The 18,186-nt window shown below is 39.1% G+C and overlaps 1 protein-coding gene across 1 annotated transcript; it reads left to right on the plus strand.

Annotated features, from left to right (window-relative positions):
- The first annotated feature begins 468 nt into the window (after positions 1 to 468).
- Positions 469 to 5,453, plus strand: LOC131543550 (C-type lectin domain family 4 member A-like). The gene is made up of 7 exons (XM_058780988.1): positions 469 to 484; positions 2,533 to 2,695; positions 3,498 to 3,568; positions 3,919 to 4,221; positions 4,342 to 4,445; positions 4,516 to 4,619; positions 4,697 to 5,453. Exons 1-7 carry the CDS (start codon positions 469 to 471, stop codon positions 4,830 to 4,832), a joined length of 897 nt encoding a protein of 298 aa, XP_058636971.1. The 3' UTR covers positions 4,833 to 5,453.
- Positions 5,454 to 18,186: the final 12,733 nt, after the last annotated feature.

Here is an 18,186-nt window from a genome sequence, read left to right on the forward strand (position 1 = left end):
GTATAACAATAAACAGAACATTATTGTCTGTTGGTGTGGATGCTAAAATAGTTATCATTATAGTTCTTGTTCTTGCAGTGAACAGCTTTAAGTGATCTGATTTGGCCAAATTAACTGAAGATCTGATTTGTCACGTAACAAGTTAAAACAGCATTTCCAGACTCTTGCTTCTTAGACAGATATGTTCAATAAAAATCAACACGGAAAGAAAGGCAGACGCTGAGGTGTGGACAGGTATCATGTACTGTTAGAACGGGAAGAGACCGCACCAATTTGTAAAGATTAATAAAGATTCCAATGGACTTAAAATAAACTTTATGATACAAACACTCTGACTACTTACAACGGGCACAATCTGCATATAAATACTGTAAAGCTGATGTAAAGCTGCATTGACACAGTTTGCATTGTTAAAAGCACTATACAAATAATAGTGACTTGACTTGACTCTGCGGGAGAGTTGAGGCAATGGCCAATGACAGAAGTAGGAGTAAAAGTGGTAGAATTTTGTATGAGTACGCTTGTACAATATCATATGAATTTGCTGACTTGGTAAATTGTATGAATTATTACTACTTCTACATGACACTTTGTTGAGGGTTCTTCCTGATGGGCTACGTAAACCAAAGTTAAAGAAACATCAAATGCTGTGCAAATGTAACTGCAGTACAGTTTAGTCAAGGTGCTCAGACCAACACAGACGTACCATTGGAAGTATTTGTCTTTGCAGCTTTTGGTCTTCTCCGTAACACACAAGATGTTCAAATTCAAATCCCATGACAGGCCTTCCTTTGGTCTTCCCTTTCAGCTGAAATGAAGAGAAATATATACATGTTGAGACAGTGTGTTAAAAATGACCAAAGTGACCAAAATATTTGAGAGGAAGGACTGTAAAGAAACATTATTAAGGATGCGTTCATTAAAGCAAATCAGCTATAGCTAAATGTGTTCAACATTACCTGTGAAGGGTTGAATCTTTGAAGAACTTGTTCAGCCTTCTTGGCAGCTTCTTCAAGATCAGCAAAATAGGAACGGAAAAGCTGAGAGAGAGAGAGACAGAGAGAGAGAGATGGCTTCTTAAAAGAGCTGCTGGAGTATGTGATCTGGCGTTAACTGCAAGACAGAAAAAATATTGAATTACTTCACAAAAACATATTAAAGGCGTGGCAAGCACTGCTTTACAAATAGTATACAGTACAGTTACTGTGGTAAAAGCATGGTGTTGTGGTTATTGTGTTTAACTACAAATACCACAGTAAAACTACAGTTACTGTGGTAAACTCATACTACGTGTTGTGCTTATTGTGCTTTAACACAAATACCACAGTAAAACCACAGTTACTGTGGTAAACTCATACTACGTGTTGTGGTTATTGTGCTTTAACTACAAATACCACAGTAAAACTACAGTTACTGTGGTAAACTCATACTACGTGTTGTGCTTATTGTGCTTTAACTACAAATACCACAGTAAAACTACAGTTACTGTGGTAAACTCATAGTGCATGTTGTGGTTATTGTGTTTAACTACAAATACCACAGTAAAACTACAGTTACTGTGGTAAACTCATAGTGCATGTTGTGGTTATTGTGCTTTAACCACAAATACCACAGTAAAACTACAGTTACTGTGGTAAACTCATACTACGTGTTGTGGTTATTGTGCTTTAACTACAAATACCACAGTAAAACTACAGTTACTGTGGTAAACTCATACTACGTGTTGTGGTTATTGTGCTTTAACTACAAATACCACAGTAAAACTACAGTTACTGTGGTAAACTCATACTACGTGTTGTGGTTATTGTGCTTTAACTACAAATACCACAGTAAAACTACAGTTACTGTGGTAAACTCATACTACGTGTTGTGGTTATTGTGCTTTAACTACAAATACCACAGTAAAACTACAGTTACTGTGGTAAACTCATAGTGCATGTTGTGGTTATTGTGCTTTAACTACAAATACCACAGTAAAACTACAGTTACTGTGGTAAACCCATACAAAGAGTAGACAGTAAACACAGTTACTTTACTATGGTAAAATCATGAAAAGGTGTTGTGGTTACCATACCTACAAAAAATACCACAGTAAAACTACAGTTACGGTGATGAGAGGCATGGTATATGTTGTAGTTACTGTGTATTGACTACACATGACATGGTCGAGCAACAGTTACTATGGTAAAAATATGGTAAATGTATGAACTTTTTACATGATCACAATTATCACACAATACTGGGTTGGTTGATTTGTTGTGCTGTCATCAGCCATGTCTAAAAGCTGAAGACCCATGTCTTTATTGATTTATTTAAAATCTATATTATAGATAGGTCTATAATATACAGCAGAAGTTAGCTTAGGCTAATGTCAATGGCAGGCTAGCAGCTGTGCTAGCTCCACTAACAACTCATTTGAACACATTACCTCATCTAATGTGATGCAGAAACACTGACATAATTAAAATAATACCGTTAAACACGTGATCTCGTTACATAAAAAGAGCGTTGCCTTTACTTACCTGTTTGAAGGTGCACGCGCATCAGGTGAACCTGGCGAACCGGGCTGTGACCGAGCCTCGCTGGTGACGTCACTGCTGCTGAAGATGCTGCGTGGTATTCGGACGCATCTGCTCTCCACTGAAGTTAATGGGAAGGTTTGGCGTATCATATGCACGCAAAATTGGATTTTGGCGTATGTATTACACGCAATTTGAAAGTGTAAAGTCGTGTTATTTATACGCAGATTGATGAGAACGGGTTGGCTGCAGAGTAATAAACTGGCGTTGGAGACCAGAATCAATGACTATAATTGTTGAGAAATGCCAGTAATAGAACTGTTTTGAGTTTCCTGGCAATAAAGTATGATCTGCTGATCTTCTGACATTCAAATTCAACTCAAGTTATTTCTTTACACCATCTTAGTTAAAAATGGCAGAACAGTGACACCTACTGAGAAAATGAAAATGTGATCCTGTTGTCACCCATTTGTGTTTAATAGCTGTAAACAGGAAGTCATCATCCAACAATCTCTATTTTCCACCATCCTCCTCTCCGTCTCTTAATGCCACAGTGGTGCAGATTAAAAGCATTATTAATTTCCATAATAATTCCAGTTCCAGTCAATTGTCTTCAGTACAAAGCTCCAGTTAGGCCTGTTTAAGGTGTTTGAGTCCATTTTGATGGTCACAGGTTCCTCTTGTTGGATATTTTAGCTGCTAACATGATCACAGGAAAAACTCCACATTGCTTTGACATCATGAAGCTGAATATGCAGTAAATATTCAGCCATAAAGTATTATGAGTTTATAGAGAGATTTAGACTGAGAATGAAAATCTAGATTTTTCTGAACTAATGAAACCACTTCCTGTGTAGGGTTTGCACTATTTAAAAACACGCTACACATTATAAAGACCACACCTCATCTGTGCACACATACTGTACTCTACTGTAAGTAAGAGCAAATAATGGAATCAGGGACCTTTTATGTATGCAGAAATATTCATAACAGATCTGGACCTCGAACACAGAGTCGCTGCCAGGATGAAGGAAAAGCTCAAAAGCAAAGTAAGCAGAAAGTTTAGTTTGAAGCAAAGGCGGTGATGGGTATCGTTAATGTTTGAGGGGATGAGAATTGTTAAATAAAATTAAATCATTGTATTCTCAGAAACAATTATTTTCTGTTTACATTTTCAGTGTATATTCTTGTTTGCATAGGCTTTTTAACTGTACTGTAAACAGTACGGTTTACATTTACAGTAATTCCATATTTTTGTCATCATAAAAGAATATAGTCTTCAAAAAGCCTTATCATTCCAACCAAGGTAGATAAAGGTTGATTTGAGATATTATCCCTAAATAATATGCAATAAATTGTTATTAATTCATATTTGTGTGTTTCCTGTCCTGTTTGTCAGGAGGAAGTAGATGTTTGGTGTTGATCGCAGTGGGTCTCGGGCTCATTTGTGTTCTTCTGCTGGTCTTCATCATACTGCAGAACATCACCATCACAGCAGAGAGAGACCTGATAAACAGTTACAAGAACACAGTTGAAGATTTCAATCAAACCATCAACAGCTTACAAGACAATTACACTGATCTAATGACTGAAAAACACCAACTGCAGAACAACTTCAGCTCTTTGAGTCAGAAGAAGCTGGAGTTAGAAAGCAAAGTCACTTCTCTAAGTGATAAACTAAACATGGACGCTTCTAAACGAGGTTAGTTCACATCTGTTTTAGTGTAAGAAATTATTTTTTTTCTAGTTTAGTTATTTATGCATGCAGTTCTAAAAAAAAAAAAAAAAATGGTGTGTTTCTGTGTGAAAAACTATGGTTCAGTTTGTTTTTTCATATCCAACGAGTTGAAGAGCTGGTCTGACAGCAGGCAGTACTGCAGGGAACGTGGAGCTGATCTGGTCATTATCAACACTGAAGAGAAGCAGGTGAGTTTCTGTGAGTGTCTGTTAATGAATTAGAGGAGTCACACTTATTCCTGTTATTGTTCACACACAGAAGTTCATATCTTCATTAGTCAAGGAGAGAGCGTGGATTGGTTTGTCTGACACAGAGAACGAGGGCAACATGACATGGGTGGATAATTCAACACTGAAACAAGGGTAAGTGTACGGCTGTACTTTGTTACTCTTTTTAGTTTTGATGATGATTCATAGAAAATCTTATGTATGTTATTCAGGTTTTGGCTTAGAGGTGAGCCAAATAATCAAGATGGAAATGAGGACTGTATTGAACTGATGCCTTCACATCCCGCCCTGAACAACTGGAATGATCTGCCATGCTCAGAGAAGAGAAAAGGGTTCTGTGAGAAATAGTGTTTATCAAGCCTTGTTGTGGTTTTGTTTCGAAGTAGTGGATATTCATTTGTAAGGAAACTGTGAAATTGTCTTTTTTTTATTGCTATAACAAACTCTAGGGTGATAAACTCATAATTTGTTTTTTTTTTAAATCACTGTGTATTCATTTTGGTGTTTTTCCTCATATTTTCATTTTAAATAAGTAATACCGTCACAACATCTAGAAAATAGCTTAAGAACCTCCACGAACACCACAATCAAAGCAAAACTTTACAGAAAAAAAAAAAGCAATGGTGCAGAAAAGTAGTTTCTGTAAATTTGCATTTATCAGATGTTATTCGGGTATTGGCTTAAAGAAGAGCCAAAACATGCAGGTGGAAACTTATGCTTTCAGTTACCGTCCTGAACTGAACTGCCATGCTCGGAGAAGAGAAAAGGTGTTTGTGAGAAATAAGTTTGATCCCGTCTTGTGTTTTTAATGGAATTATTTTATGGAATCATTTATGATTGTGATTGGTTGTGTTTCTGATTGAGATCTTTAAATACTTTTCCCATTTTTATCACATAATAAGGCAGAATAGTTTCTTTAATAAATGCTATTTCAATTAGCACTGCATTATTCATGTACTTTATTTAGAACCTGAGGATGATTTGAAAACACACAAACTTTGGGGAAGTCGTGGCCTAATGGTTAGAGAGTTGGAGAGTCCCACATTTCCTGCCACTTTTTATACGTGTGCTCTTTAATTCTTCATTTTATTTCTACTTTACTCAGTGGAATTTGTACCTTAACGTTCATGTTTCATTGCTTGTTTAGCCAATTTATCGACTATTTCATTTCCTTGTACTCCTGCATGTGCAGGTACCCATAGGAACCTCAAGACTATACCAATTTTCCTGAACAGATTTATAAGTACTTCATAGATTAAATCCTTTCTTGATGTTGATTGTTCACTTATTATACTATTTAAAGCTGACAAGGAATCTGAACAAATGACTACCCGTGTAGGCTTAACTTCCTCCACCCATTGAATAGCTAATAAAATTGCTATAAGCTCTGTTGTAAATACTGATACAAAATTAGTTATCCTTTTCTGAATGTTGACTTGTAATCTTTGGATATATACAGCTGCAGCTGAATTTCCTGATGTAGGATCTTTAGAACCATTTGTGAAGATATGGAGCATTGACGACTAATTTAGATCTAGATATTGTTGAACAATAACCTCCTTAGATATTGTTTTCTCATACTTAACCATATATCGAAGATGAAAATCTACTTGAGGCATAGGAAGCAACCAAGGAGGAATATTCGGTATTACAACAGAGGGACTAACTGGGATTTCTGTAATACCCAAAATCGTAGCATCTCTAGTTGCTGTCCATCCAAAACTTTTGATTTTATTATTCCATATTCCCAACAATCTTTCAGTATGTCCTTTACTGGATGTAATTCTGAGTGCCCTTTACATCTATCCAATAATTCATAGTTAAATTCAATTTCAGAACTTATAGGCATTTCTCCCACCTCCACTTGTAAGGCTGATATAGGAGAAGATCTGAAAGCGCCACAACATATTCTTAAAGATTGTGCCTGAACTGTTTCTACTTTTTTAATCAGGGATTTCGATGCAGATCCATAAATTATGCATCCATAATCAAATGCTGACCTAATCAATGCACTATATATTCTTTACAAAGATTTTCTACTAGCTCCCCATTCCATTGCTGTTAAACATCGCAGTATATCATTACTTTTTTTGCATTTATCTACCAACTTCTGAATATGTATCCTAAAGTTCAACCTGGAATCCATCCATATTCCTAGATATCTAATATTTTTAACTTGTTCAGTTACTTGTCCATATAACTTCACTTTTATTTCAGGGATATGATTTATCTTCGCAAAACAGACTAGTTGAGTTTTTGTCACTGATAGTCGAAAACTCCATTTGTTAGCCCATTTTTCCACTTCATTAACCACTGTTCACGAGTTCACACTTGCATATAATAAACTGAGTAAAGGTTATGCGTATTTGGCGTGCTGTCCAGGGAGAGGGCTCTGAGCTCAGTACTTACCCCCGAGCCCAGGGTACTCCCCCTGTACGGGGAGAGGGGTCCGAGCTCTGCATTTAGCCCGGACCCAGAGCGTTCCCACCAAAGATGCAATAAGCACGGGACAGTGTAGAAGATTTTTATGGATATTAATCAGAATTATTTAGACATAATCAAGGTGAATTTTGCTTATAAGGTATCTGTTGAATCTTCCAATATATTCTGAAGGCCTTGGTGTCAAAATGTGTACGTGGCAAAGCAAGGCCTTTGTGTCAAAGTGCGTACGTGGCAAAGCACATCTGGAAGAAATGAGGAGGGGGCTTTCTCCCCCATAACAAATTCTAGAGGGTCTCTTCTCCTCTGGGACAGATAGAATTACATACACAAGTGAAATGTATGCATATGACTTAACCTTAGAATCCGCCTTAAATGGCTTGTATATAAACCAGAGACAAAGAACAGTCGAGAAGCTTTTCTGAAGAGAGAGCTTGGTTTTATTTCGGCCGAAATAAATCTAATTTTTCTGGCATCAAAACTCCAAGTCTTTGTTTCATTCTTCGAACTGCGGGGCGCGACACTTCATTTGGCGTCACGAACAGGATCTGGAAAAGAGCCACAAAGTGTACTACCGCTTGGAGCAGATTTCAAACAACACGTAAAGGTGGCCACCTTTTTTAATCAGGTAAGCATTTTTGCTTATATAAGATTGTGTTGTTTGCTAAATCTGTTCTTGGTGGTAAGGTCACTTAAATTTTGCTCTTCCAAAATACTAAATTTAAAGATGAGAACATAAAAAATAGGAGTTTTTATTCCAGAAAAAATAACTGCATGCATTATCTGGTTTATTGTTTGAGGCTTTGATGAGTAACTTAAACTGAACTGAGATGTTGCAGGCAAAAATACATTGCTAGCAATGGTCTGTGTTTATTTGGGCTGGGCCTGAAGAGACGGAGATAGACGTGAAGCAGATATAGTATAGAGAGCGTGCAAGACCTACGATACCGCCCTGATTAAATTAAAAAGACAAAAAAAATTGTAAGGTCACAGGGGTCAGCTTGGGTAGGTTAAAATTCCTGACAGAATCTTGTTCTTTTACTGCGAAGAGAGAATACAGAGAGGTTACAGTATCAGAACCAGTATTTTGGAGCAGGTGGATAGAAGCTTTGTTTTGTTGTTTTGTTTTGGAGAATGTTTGAAACTGTGTCCGTGTCCGAATGCATGTGTGTGTGAAAGACTGAGAGTTAAGAGAAAACACATAAGTTCCGATTGGGTTTGGGGAGAGAAGTGTGCCTTTTTCTAAATGGAGAACGACCGCAGCTCGTGTCACACTCAAGAGGGACTTAGAGGTGTGCATGTTGCTAGGGAAATAGGGTCAATAGAGATTGAATCCAGATGTGTAACAAGATCCTATGTTGGGTGTCTGTGTGAGAAAAAAGCAAGAGGGAGAAAAATTTCTGAGAGCAGCGCTGTGGAGAAGAGATATTAAGTGAGGAAGTTCAATAAAGAACATTAAAAATAATAAGTGCGCACTAAATAAAACGATAGAGACGAGAGATAATTAAGAAATGAATAAATAAAAATCATTATTAAAGATATTATGAATACTATGTGATCATAAAATAAAGAAAAAGCATATAGAAAGTGTACATGCATCAGATATAATAAAAAGGTCATAAAATGAAGAATAAAAAATTAATTGAAAAATAGTGGCAACATTATTATAAAAAATTAATAGATGAATAAAAATATTACACGTGCTTATAACTGAAAACTTCCAAAATTTGTATCTTGTTGTCCCTGGGAGACAGTATGAAGGTTAATCCATTACAGAATTAGAGATTTGGGTTTGAGCTAACCAAATATAACTTGTGTAGTGCAATGTTGAATGAGAGCAAGATTGGGTGACCAAGTTCATAGAAATTTTGAATCAAAAGCTATAGGATATTTAAAAATAATAATAGAATTTGTTGATTAAATAATTAAATTAAATAAAAGGAATTATTTCATGTTGGTTGGGAAAATCCATTCACAATTACTCGATTATTCTAAACCATGCAAATATAGAAGAAAAAATATAATTGATGTCTTTAGTTTACCATACATACTGTTGTAACAGAAAGGATTTTTTTGATTATAATACATAATAAAGGTAGATTACTGCTGCTTTCTGCATTTTGCAAAGAAAAAACTGCTTGCTATTTTCCTGCAATGAAGAACTTGCTTTACTAAAAAAGAATAAGGGAACTGCTGTTTTTAACCAGATTACCTTTTTTATTTATTTACTTATTTTTACCTTTTTATTAAGGGGCCATAGAAAGAGATGGTTGAAAAGTGAAAATTAGATAAAGAGCTGATTGCTCAGAGACAATTTGGTCACAGTTTACAAAGGTGCAATTTGAATAATGCAGTCTCTGAGTGTTAAGATTTCAGATGGCTTCTGGATCAGTGCCTTGACAAAGCAATGGAGTCTGTCTAACAAAGTGGCGAAGAAGCAAAGACAGCTGTAAAGAGAAGAAAGGGGAGGGGCTGATGGATTTTCAGCTACCCGCCGAAAAGAGGAGTGCACACTTCTGCATGGAGAAGAGCTGACTTAAAGCAGGAAAAGGTGAATCTTTCACTTGAGACTTTTCCTGAGTGTGAAGAGAACATCCTGAAATGCAAAACTCTGGCAAGAACAATCAAAAGCCAGACTGAGGAGAGGCAGAGAAACAACGGAGATCATACACCACAACATCAGGCCTTTGAGGGCCATCACAGACTGACAACCCAGTGCAACAGCTAAACAGCTTCAACAAGCTGATGATCTAACCAGAAGCACTTCCATCCCTTCCCATTGTGCGCACAGGTGAAGCACATTTATTTGATCACTTTAGAGACTGTTTCAAAATTTGTTAATCATTTTATTAACTTTATTAATCTTGATTATTCACTGGTCTCACAGCAGTTCTTTGAATTCTGTGTTTTAACTAACATTCTGAATCTGCTTTTCAATAGGTACCAGTCCAGCCTTATGTCTTAAGAAATAAGAAATTTTGACAGACAGAAGTGGGTGCTTGACTCACCAATCAGATTTAAAAAAAATCGAGCTGGATTTGGCATAGTGAGGGCTATTTCATTAACAAACTAGGGAAAAATGCTCAACTGAATTATTGACAACAATGCTGAATCTCTTTGGGAAAGAAAAAAAAAATTGACAAGATGTCTAATAGAAAAATATATATGGCTGATAAAATAAAAATATTGGTCACTCCATTTTGTTTAATGGTAAATTTCTAGGGCTAGATTGCATAAAATCATAAACAAAAAAGTTACGCCAAAGATCCAAAATCATGAAATCACATATGCTGCCATCACTGGGGATAACAAGATAGAAATATTGATGGCCATGGATCCTAAATTATGCAGAGATCTCTAAGCATCATCTCAAAAGTAGCTCATGAGCAATAACAAAAATTATGACTAAACTTTAAATTAGACAAACAAGTGGCATTTGAGAAATTACAATTGGCTCTCTCAGCTGCACAATGCCTAAGACAATTATTCTAAGCCAATTAATCTATTAGATTTTGTTTGAGAAAAAGAAAAGGAGGTTTATACTGCAGTGTTAAAGCAAACCTTATAGTGACTGACGTTGTCCAGTTGCATAATGACATTTAGACACTATGTTGAATGCTACCAGGTCTACGCTCAGTAGAGTGTAACAAAAACTTCATGTTATATTCAGAATCTGTAGCATTCCACAACTAAAACCATTCAGTTCACAATCAGCTGAAATCTCAAGACAAAATATGTTTTTGGCCAAAAGGGGTGTGAAAGGGTGTGAAAAGTATGAATGACGGATTGAATGTATGGAGTGAAAGAAGGTGTCTGACGAGACACTGAAATAAATCAATTATTTTGCCAAACAGCTGTATGCAGATTTTAATACAGTATGTGGGCCGACAGGGCAAAACGCCCAGTAAAATAAAGACCATGGATGAATTCGGTTAAGTTTCCTGGTCAGTACCTAGGTTATTGTTGTGGCAGAAAGAAAAACAGTGCCACACTTGCAGCGCATTACATGGGAAGGCAAAGCAAGCAAGCTTGCTCTGTCCACCCACATCTAACTTTCTTTTCAGCATAACATGATGGAGCTGATTCTGTCTCAAAAGGATAAAATATTGCCTTTCTGACTGTTAACATAAAGTGGGTTGAGTGTTCCAGGTCAAAAGACCAACGCTACTGAACAAGATAGGCCTAGGAAATTATCTAGTGATATAGTGGAACTAAGTTTATAAAACAAAGAGATAACTGAATTAGTAAATTGTTAAGAATAAATTTGAAATGAATTGAAAAATTGTAAGGACGCAGATAACTGAGTAAAACCAAATTCTTTATCATATTATAAGAAAATAGTATACTAATTTTATTAACAGCAATGGAGTTCTGAGAGCTCAAAAATGGGGCCAGGACAGCCCTCAACCCACATGAAACTTCCACAGGTCACACCAAGAAGGATAACTATCCGGATGAGCAAATGAGCATGCTTGATATCACTAACAAAAACTCTGAAAGTTTCCATTTACAGGTGACAGCAGTTATATCAAGGCCCAGGAATGGTTTGCTCCACCAGTAAGAACCAGTGAGTGTGCAGTTATGGCCTCAAGGAAGAATCTTGCATTGATCAGCAAAATAGTTGCAAAGTGACACCCGGGTCCACATCTCTCACCTTAAAAATACGCCAACCAGCTTCAACAACCCCACACAGCATGAAGTGAGGGACGAAGGGCGTGCTAGTAACGACCCTCCCTTGCCAACGAAGGAAAGACCATTGCAACGATTCGCAAAGAGTCACCCTGGTGAAGATGGAATGAGTGATGGGACAGCTAACGAGATGATCAGAATACTTGGGAGCCAACAAATGGAAAAGAGGAAGTGGAAAGAGAAGGAAACAGACAAGCAGACAACTCAGGAGAAAGTGACGAGGAGAGACGAGTGACACAAGATGAAGTACAAACTGATGACAAATCAAAAAGAGATAAGCAAGGAGCTCACATTCTTTTGTGAGAGGAAGCAGAAAAGTGAAAAGATATCTGATGATCATCACATGCCTAATGCATATTGTCATTCTACAAGCTCGAGCTGAAGACAACGGCAACCAGACTTCCTTTCAATTGCAAATGCAAACGAGAACCAACAGCAACCAGACTTCCCAAGAATTGACTTTTCAGCCAAAAGTAGCAATGACTTCAACTTAATCCAAAATGAACAAGCACAAATAGAGGAGGAAAAAATATCTAGACAAAATAGACACATTGCAGATGACAATCATAACATCACTATTAAAAGCAATTCAGATATATTATGGGAAAAGGCAGAAGATAATAGTTGGTATAAATGGGTAAATTACACAGCAGAAAAAGAAAAATGGGAAAACTGCATAGTTTGTCTGGAAGTGAGACCGATTTTGTATATTGTACCTATACCTATACACAGTTCTAGTTGCAAAATATTTCATGATGAATGGTTGAAGACATGTCCAGGACTGTCTAATGCAATGGGGTTAGATGTATTAAAAATGGGAAGTAAATGTTTAGTAGAACGAGGCAAAGCGATAAATGTCTTTAGAAACTGTACCCAAAAAATGGCATCTTTGCCCATATTAGTGCCAGTTTCTCCAATCCACAACAATTTACAGAGAAGCTACTGAATTGCAATGTGAATGTACCCGTAAATGGCCTATTATACAAGAAACAAAAATCCAAAAGCCGCAAGGAAGAATACAATTAATGGCAGATCAGGAATTTGAATGTTATGAGAAAGAGGGAAATGTTGACGTAGGAAGGTTTAAAGGAAAGTGTAGCAAAATATGGCAAATACCGCGATGCACAGTTGACTATTTAGTGGTAAAAGAAGGCCCAACACCTATATTTGATGACATTGATATACCATTAGTAGACATATGGTGGATGTGTGGATTAGAATATGGCCTTTTGACAACAGTACCAGAAAATGGTCAGGATTATGCACTAGGGTTATGTTGACACATAAAATGAGTCACATCTCTTTAGAAGAAGGAGAAACAAAAGAAGAGAAATCTAGATCGAGAAGGGCCTATGAAAAAGACCCTGCAGTTTATATAGATGCTATTGGTCAACCAAGAGGGATACCTTATGAATTTAAGGTAAGAGATGAAGTTAAATCAGGATTTGAATCAATATTCATTTAGATTGCGCAAAATAAAAATACAGAATGGATCAATTATATATATTACAACCAGCAGAGATTTATTAATTACACTGATGACGCCTTATCACTTTTAGGAGAACAATTGGATGCAACAAGCCGAATGACATGGCAAAACAGAATAGCTTTAGATTATTTGTTAGCTGAAAAGGGAGGAGTCTGTGTTGTGTTTGGGGATCAATGCTATACTTTTATACCAAGTAATACTGCGCCAGAAGGAGATCTGAACTATTTTTTGTTGAAATATTCAATGTATTATGTTCTGAATGTGTTTTTATGTTTTTGATATACATAACTGTGACAACCACAGGCAAGCGCTGAACCAATCGCACGCTCATGCTTTTAACATTGTATTTTACTATAAAGGGGGAAAGGAGACAGAATCTTTTACTCTCTTCTAATTAAAAGTGGAGAGAGATGTTTGGTTCTGATTTTCTTCCAGAGTGCTGCCGCATCATTTAATCGTTGATGGTAAACCTGCGTGACTTACTTAGTCACTAGATAGTGTTAGCTGAAAGGACTGAATTATGAAGTAGCACTCTGGGTAGATGTAAACAAATTGTGAGACTTAATGAAGTCTCAAAGGGAGGAATGTAGAAGATTTTTATGGATATTAATCAGAATTATTTAGACATAATCAATTTTGAATTTGAATGAAAATGAATTTTGCTTATAAGGTATCTGTTGAATCTTCCAATATATTCTGAAGGCCTTGGTGTCAAAATGTGTACGTGGCAAAGCAAGGCCTTTGTGTCAAAGTGCGACGTGGCAAAGCACATCTGAAGAAATGAGGAGGGGCTTCTCCCCCATAACAAATTCTAGAGGGTCTCTTCTCCTCTGGGACAGATAGAATTACATACACAAGTGAAATGTATGCATATGACTTAACCTTAGAATCCGCCTTAAATGGCTTGTATATAAACCAGAGACAAAGAACAGTCGAGAAGCTTTTCTGAAGAGAGAGCTTCGGTTTTATTTCGGCCGAATAAAATCTAATTTTTCTGGCATCAAAACTCCAAGTCTTTGTTTCATTCTTCGAACTGCGGGGCGCGACACTTCAACAGCAGCCAAAGAGGCGTGTTGATACCCCCCAAAACTGGCAGAGCTTCATGTTGGTGGGGTGCTGGACGTCGCTTGGAGTAACGGCACTGCTGTGGCCTTTAGAGAAGAGAGTTTAGCTACTGCGGGAGCGGACACTGCTGCGGCATCTGAAAAACAAAAGAAAGTGACTTCTACGGAAGCGGGCACTGCTGCAACATCTGAGAAGAGAATGTGGCTTCTGCGGAAGCGGGCACTGCTGCGACAGTGGGAAGTAGAGATACAGGCTCCAGCGGGAGCAGGCACTGCTGCGGCAGTGAGAAGTAGAGATGAGTGGGAAGTAGGGATAGAGGGTCCTGCGGAAGTGAGAACGTCTGTGGAATCTGAAAAGAGAATGTGGCTTCTATTGAGACGGGCACTGCTACGGCATCTGAAAGAGAATGTGGCTTCTGCGGAAGCGGGCACTGCTGCGGCAGTGGGAAATAGAGATGAGTGGGCAGTAGAGATACAGGCTCCTGCGGGAGCGGGCACTGCTGCGGCAGTGGGAAGTAGAGATGAGTGGGAAGTAGGGATAGAGGGTCATGTGGGAGTGAGAACTTCTGTGGAATCTGAAAAGAGAATGTGGCTTCTATTGAGACAGGCACTGCTGAGGCAGTATGAAATGGGCAGGGCACTGCTACGTCCTCTGAAAAGAGAAGGCTTCTGTGGGAGCGTGCTCTGCTACGGCAGTAGGGAAATGCAGATGCAAGCTCCTGCGGGAGCAGTTACTGCTACGGTACCTGAAAAGAGAAGGAGGCTTCTGTGGAAGCGGTCACTGCTACGGCATCTGAAAAGAGAAGGAGGCTTCTGAGGAAGCGGTCACTGCTACGGTATCTGAAAAGTGAAGAAGGCTTCTGTGGGAGCAGTCACTGCTGCGGCAGTGGGTAAATACAGATGGGGCTCCAGCGGGAGCAGACACTGCTGCGGCAGTGGAGGAATATAGAAAAGGCTCCTGCGGGAGCAAATCACTGCTACGGCATCTGAAAAGAGAAGGAGGCTTCTGAGGAAGCGGTCGCTGCTACGGCATCTGAAAAGAGAAGGAGGCTTCTGCGGAAGCGTGCTCTGCTACGGCAGTAGGGAAATGCAGATGCAAGCTCCTGCGGGAGCAGTTACTGCTACGGTACCTGAAAAGAGGAGGAGGCTTCTGTGGAAATGGTCACTACTGCGGGAGCCGTCACTGCTAAGGCATCTGAAAAGAGGAGGCTTCTGAGGGAGCGGTCACTGCTACAACATCTGAAAAGAGAAGGAGGCTTCTGCGGAATCGAGTACTGCTGCGGCAGTGGAGAAAATCAGATAAGTCTCCTGCAGGAGCGGGGTGTTGCTGGGATGGTTGAAGTGGAGTGAGCCACTATGGGTGGATTTCGTGGTGTTAGAGAGGATGGATATGGCGGGTCAGGGGTTCGAGTGAACAGGGATGGACTGGCGTTGAAGGGGTCTGCTGATGAGGGTTCGGTGAGCTTCTTTGATATGGATGGGTCTTCACCACTCGCAACGGCAGCCTCACGCTAGCGTCTGCTATGGAAGCTGGAGGACACTGAAAAGGAAAAAGGGGGTTAGGAGTAACAGGAGAAAAAGACAAAAGACATGTGAGGGCCTGTGTTGCAAGCAGAGACAGCTTTGCGCTTGCTTCAGCTGCTGTAGCTGCATGACACGGGGGTTTGTGGCATTCGGAGAGAAAGGCTGTAAAGCCTGTGCAGCCTGCACTGCTAGCAGAGGCGGCCTCACGTTAGTACCTGTTACAGGATCTGGAGGCTGCTGAAAAGGAAAGGGGTTAGGGGAAGTAGAAGGAAAGTCTGAGATAGGCCTGCAAGTGAAGGCAGCCACATGCTTGCTTCTGCAGCTGTCAGCTATGGAAAAAGGGGGAGTGGTTTGTGACTTTGGCGGGACACGCTGAAATGTCCGGGTAGTCTGCAGCGTTGTCAACTTAGCAATTTTGTTGCTGGATTTAACGATTTCTCAGACTACCCTAGCAACTTGTTTTCCAAGCAACAAGCAACAAATGTAGCCATTTTAAAATTTTTATTTGGAAACCTTTAAAAATGGTAAAAGGCATGGTTTTTCTCTTAACCACACAAAAGGAAAACATATTGGAACAGCTAGCCAGCCAAGCGGCACATCGGCTGGTAACGTAGACACTTTGAGGGAGGTGCCTAGCAGTATGCACTTCATATAGGAATTAAGTTGCAGGATGCGTTGTTCAATAATTGTTTATTATGGTATGCCTTAATTTTTTCCGTTTGTACTGTTAATCATTACTGTTGGTCCACTGAGATTCATTGTTTCTGGTTAAGATCAACAGTGGAAGAGAAGTTTCACTGTTGATTATCTGACTTATCTATCCATTTATCAAAATGAAATGAATAAATTAAATACAGGTAAAATGCTGGTGGAAAATAAGAGTAATTTCAGTGTGTATTCTAAGCACTTGCGTCATGATTACGTAATGACATCAACATCCGATGATGTTGTGACGTCATTTAAAAACTTTAACAACAAATGATCTGCCTTTAGCGATTTACCTGAAAATTGTTTGGCAAGACTGGTGGCCTGCGCCGCTAGCAGAGGCAGCCTCACGCTTGCGTCTGGAAACAGAAGTTAGGGGCCCGGCTACATGTGGCGCTGCGGCCGGAAGAGCCGCGGTGAAGGCTGAGCTGAAGCGGGAAGTGAGTGAGGCTTTGCTGCGGTAAGAACTGGGCGCGGCCCAGGCTCGTTGAAGGCCTTCTTCTGCGACCCGACGCTCGCGAAGAGCCGGGTCTTGTGCAGGACAATGGTGGTGTCAAGCGAGACGAGTTCGGGGCTGTGCTCGATCTATTGGCCGCCTTGGTGGCTGGAGTGGATTTAGGACTGAGGTTGGCTGATTTGCGGGGTGACGAATAGATCGTTCAAATCCGTTTATTCTCTGTGAGAACGGAGCGTCTGAATTAATCAGTGTTTGCCTCTGGCTTAAATACTTACCACTTTCCGATCGGAGGAATTTATTGGCGCAGCCGAATGATACGAGGATGCCGGGGAAGATGGAAGATAGGCAGTGGAGGCGAGGTTAAGCCTCGGTGTCGGGAAAATCTTGTGGCTGGTCGAGCAGAGTGGCGGCCGCGATGGAGCCTGGGGCTCGGCGGCGATGACTGGCGGAGGAGGAGTGATCCTGGGGCCGGCGGATTTGCTTTAGAGGATCCGAAATCTAGAGTATGGGACACGTTGTTTGGATGAGGAAAAAATTGGGTCTGTGATATAATGGCAAAGGAGCGAACCGAACGCTGAAAGACTAGAACTGATGGAGGTAAGACTGCTTTGATTATTTATAGGGGTTCTCTCTCGAGCTGATTGGATAGATGGTGTGATTGCTGATGATGAATTGGCTGTGTTAATTATCTGCGCGTGCTTCTCCCGAAATTTGTTAATACAACATCACATTGTATAACTCTTGTCACATGAGATACATTACGACCTCTTTTCCATATCGCTCCATCGTCAGCATAGAGAGATCTTCCTATATTTATTTTGACATTTTGGAAAACATAATTTAGCATGATATTAAACAATACTGGACTGCACACACTTCCTTGTGGTGTACCATTGTCTATTTTATATATCCTGAAATATGCAGCCCCAACCCTTACCTGAACAGTTGTATTAAGTAAATGTTTTTGTAACCAGTGTCCATGATTGAATCAAATTTAAAACAATGTGAAAACACAAGTTAAAACAACTTAATTTTTATGATTATTCAACTTAATAATTGTTAGTTTTAACACAATTTTCTAAGTATATATATCGCAATACAGTTTATTGGTTGAACTTAATTTCAGAAGAAGTTGCCTTAACTCAAAAAAATAGATGCAAACTGTTGCGTTAATTTTTTGTTGTTGTTGCGTCCAAACAATATTTTTTACTAGTGTATGGTGAAATAATCTCTTTCCTTTCTAACATATAGTTAAATCTATACATAATCATACGTTCCATTAGTTTACACAGATTTGATGTTAATGCTAAAGGTCTATAACTTGCAGAATTATGC

The sequence above is a fragment of the Onychostoma macrolepis genome, chromosome 01 (genome assembly GCF_012432095.1).
Source record: "Onychostoma macrolepis isolate SWU-2019 chromosome 01, ASM1243209v1, whole genome shotgun sequence".
Classification (NCBI taxonomy): domain Eukaryota; kingdom Metazoa; phylum Chordata; class Actinopteri; order Cypriniformes; family Cyprinidae; genus Onychostoma; species Onychostoma macrolepis.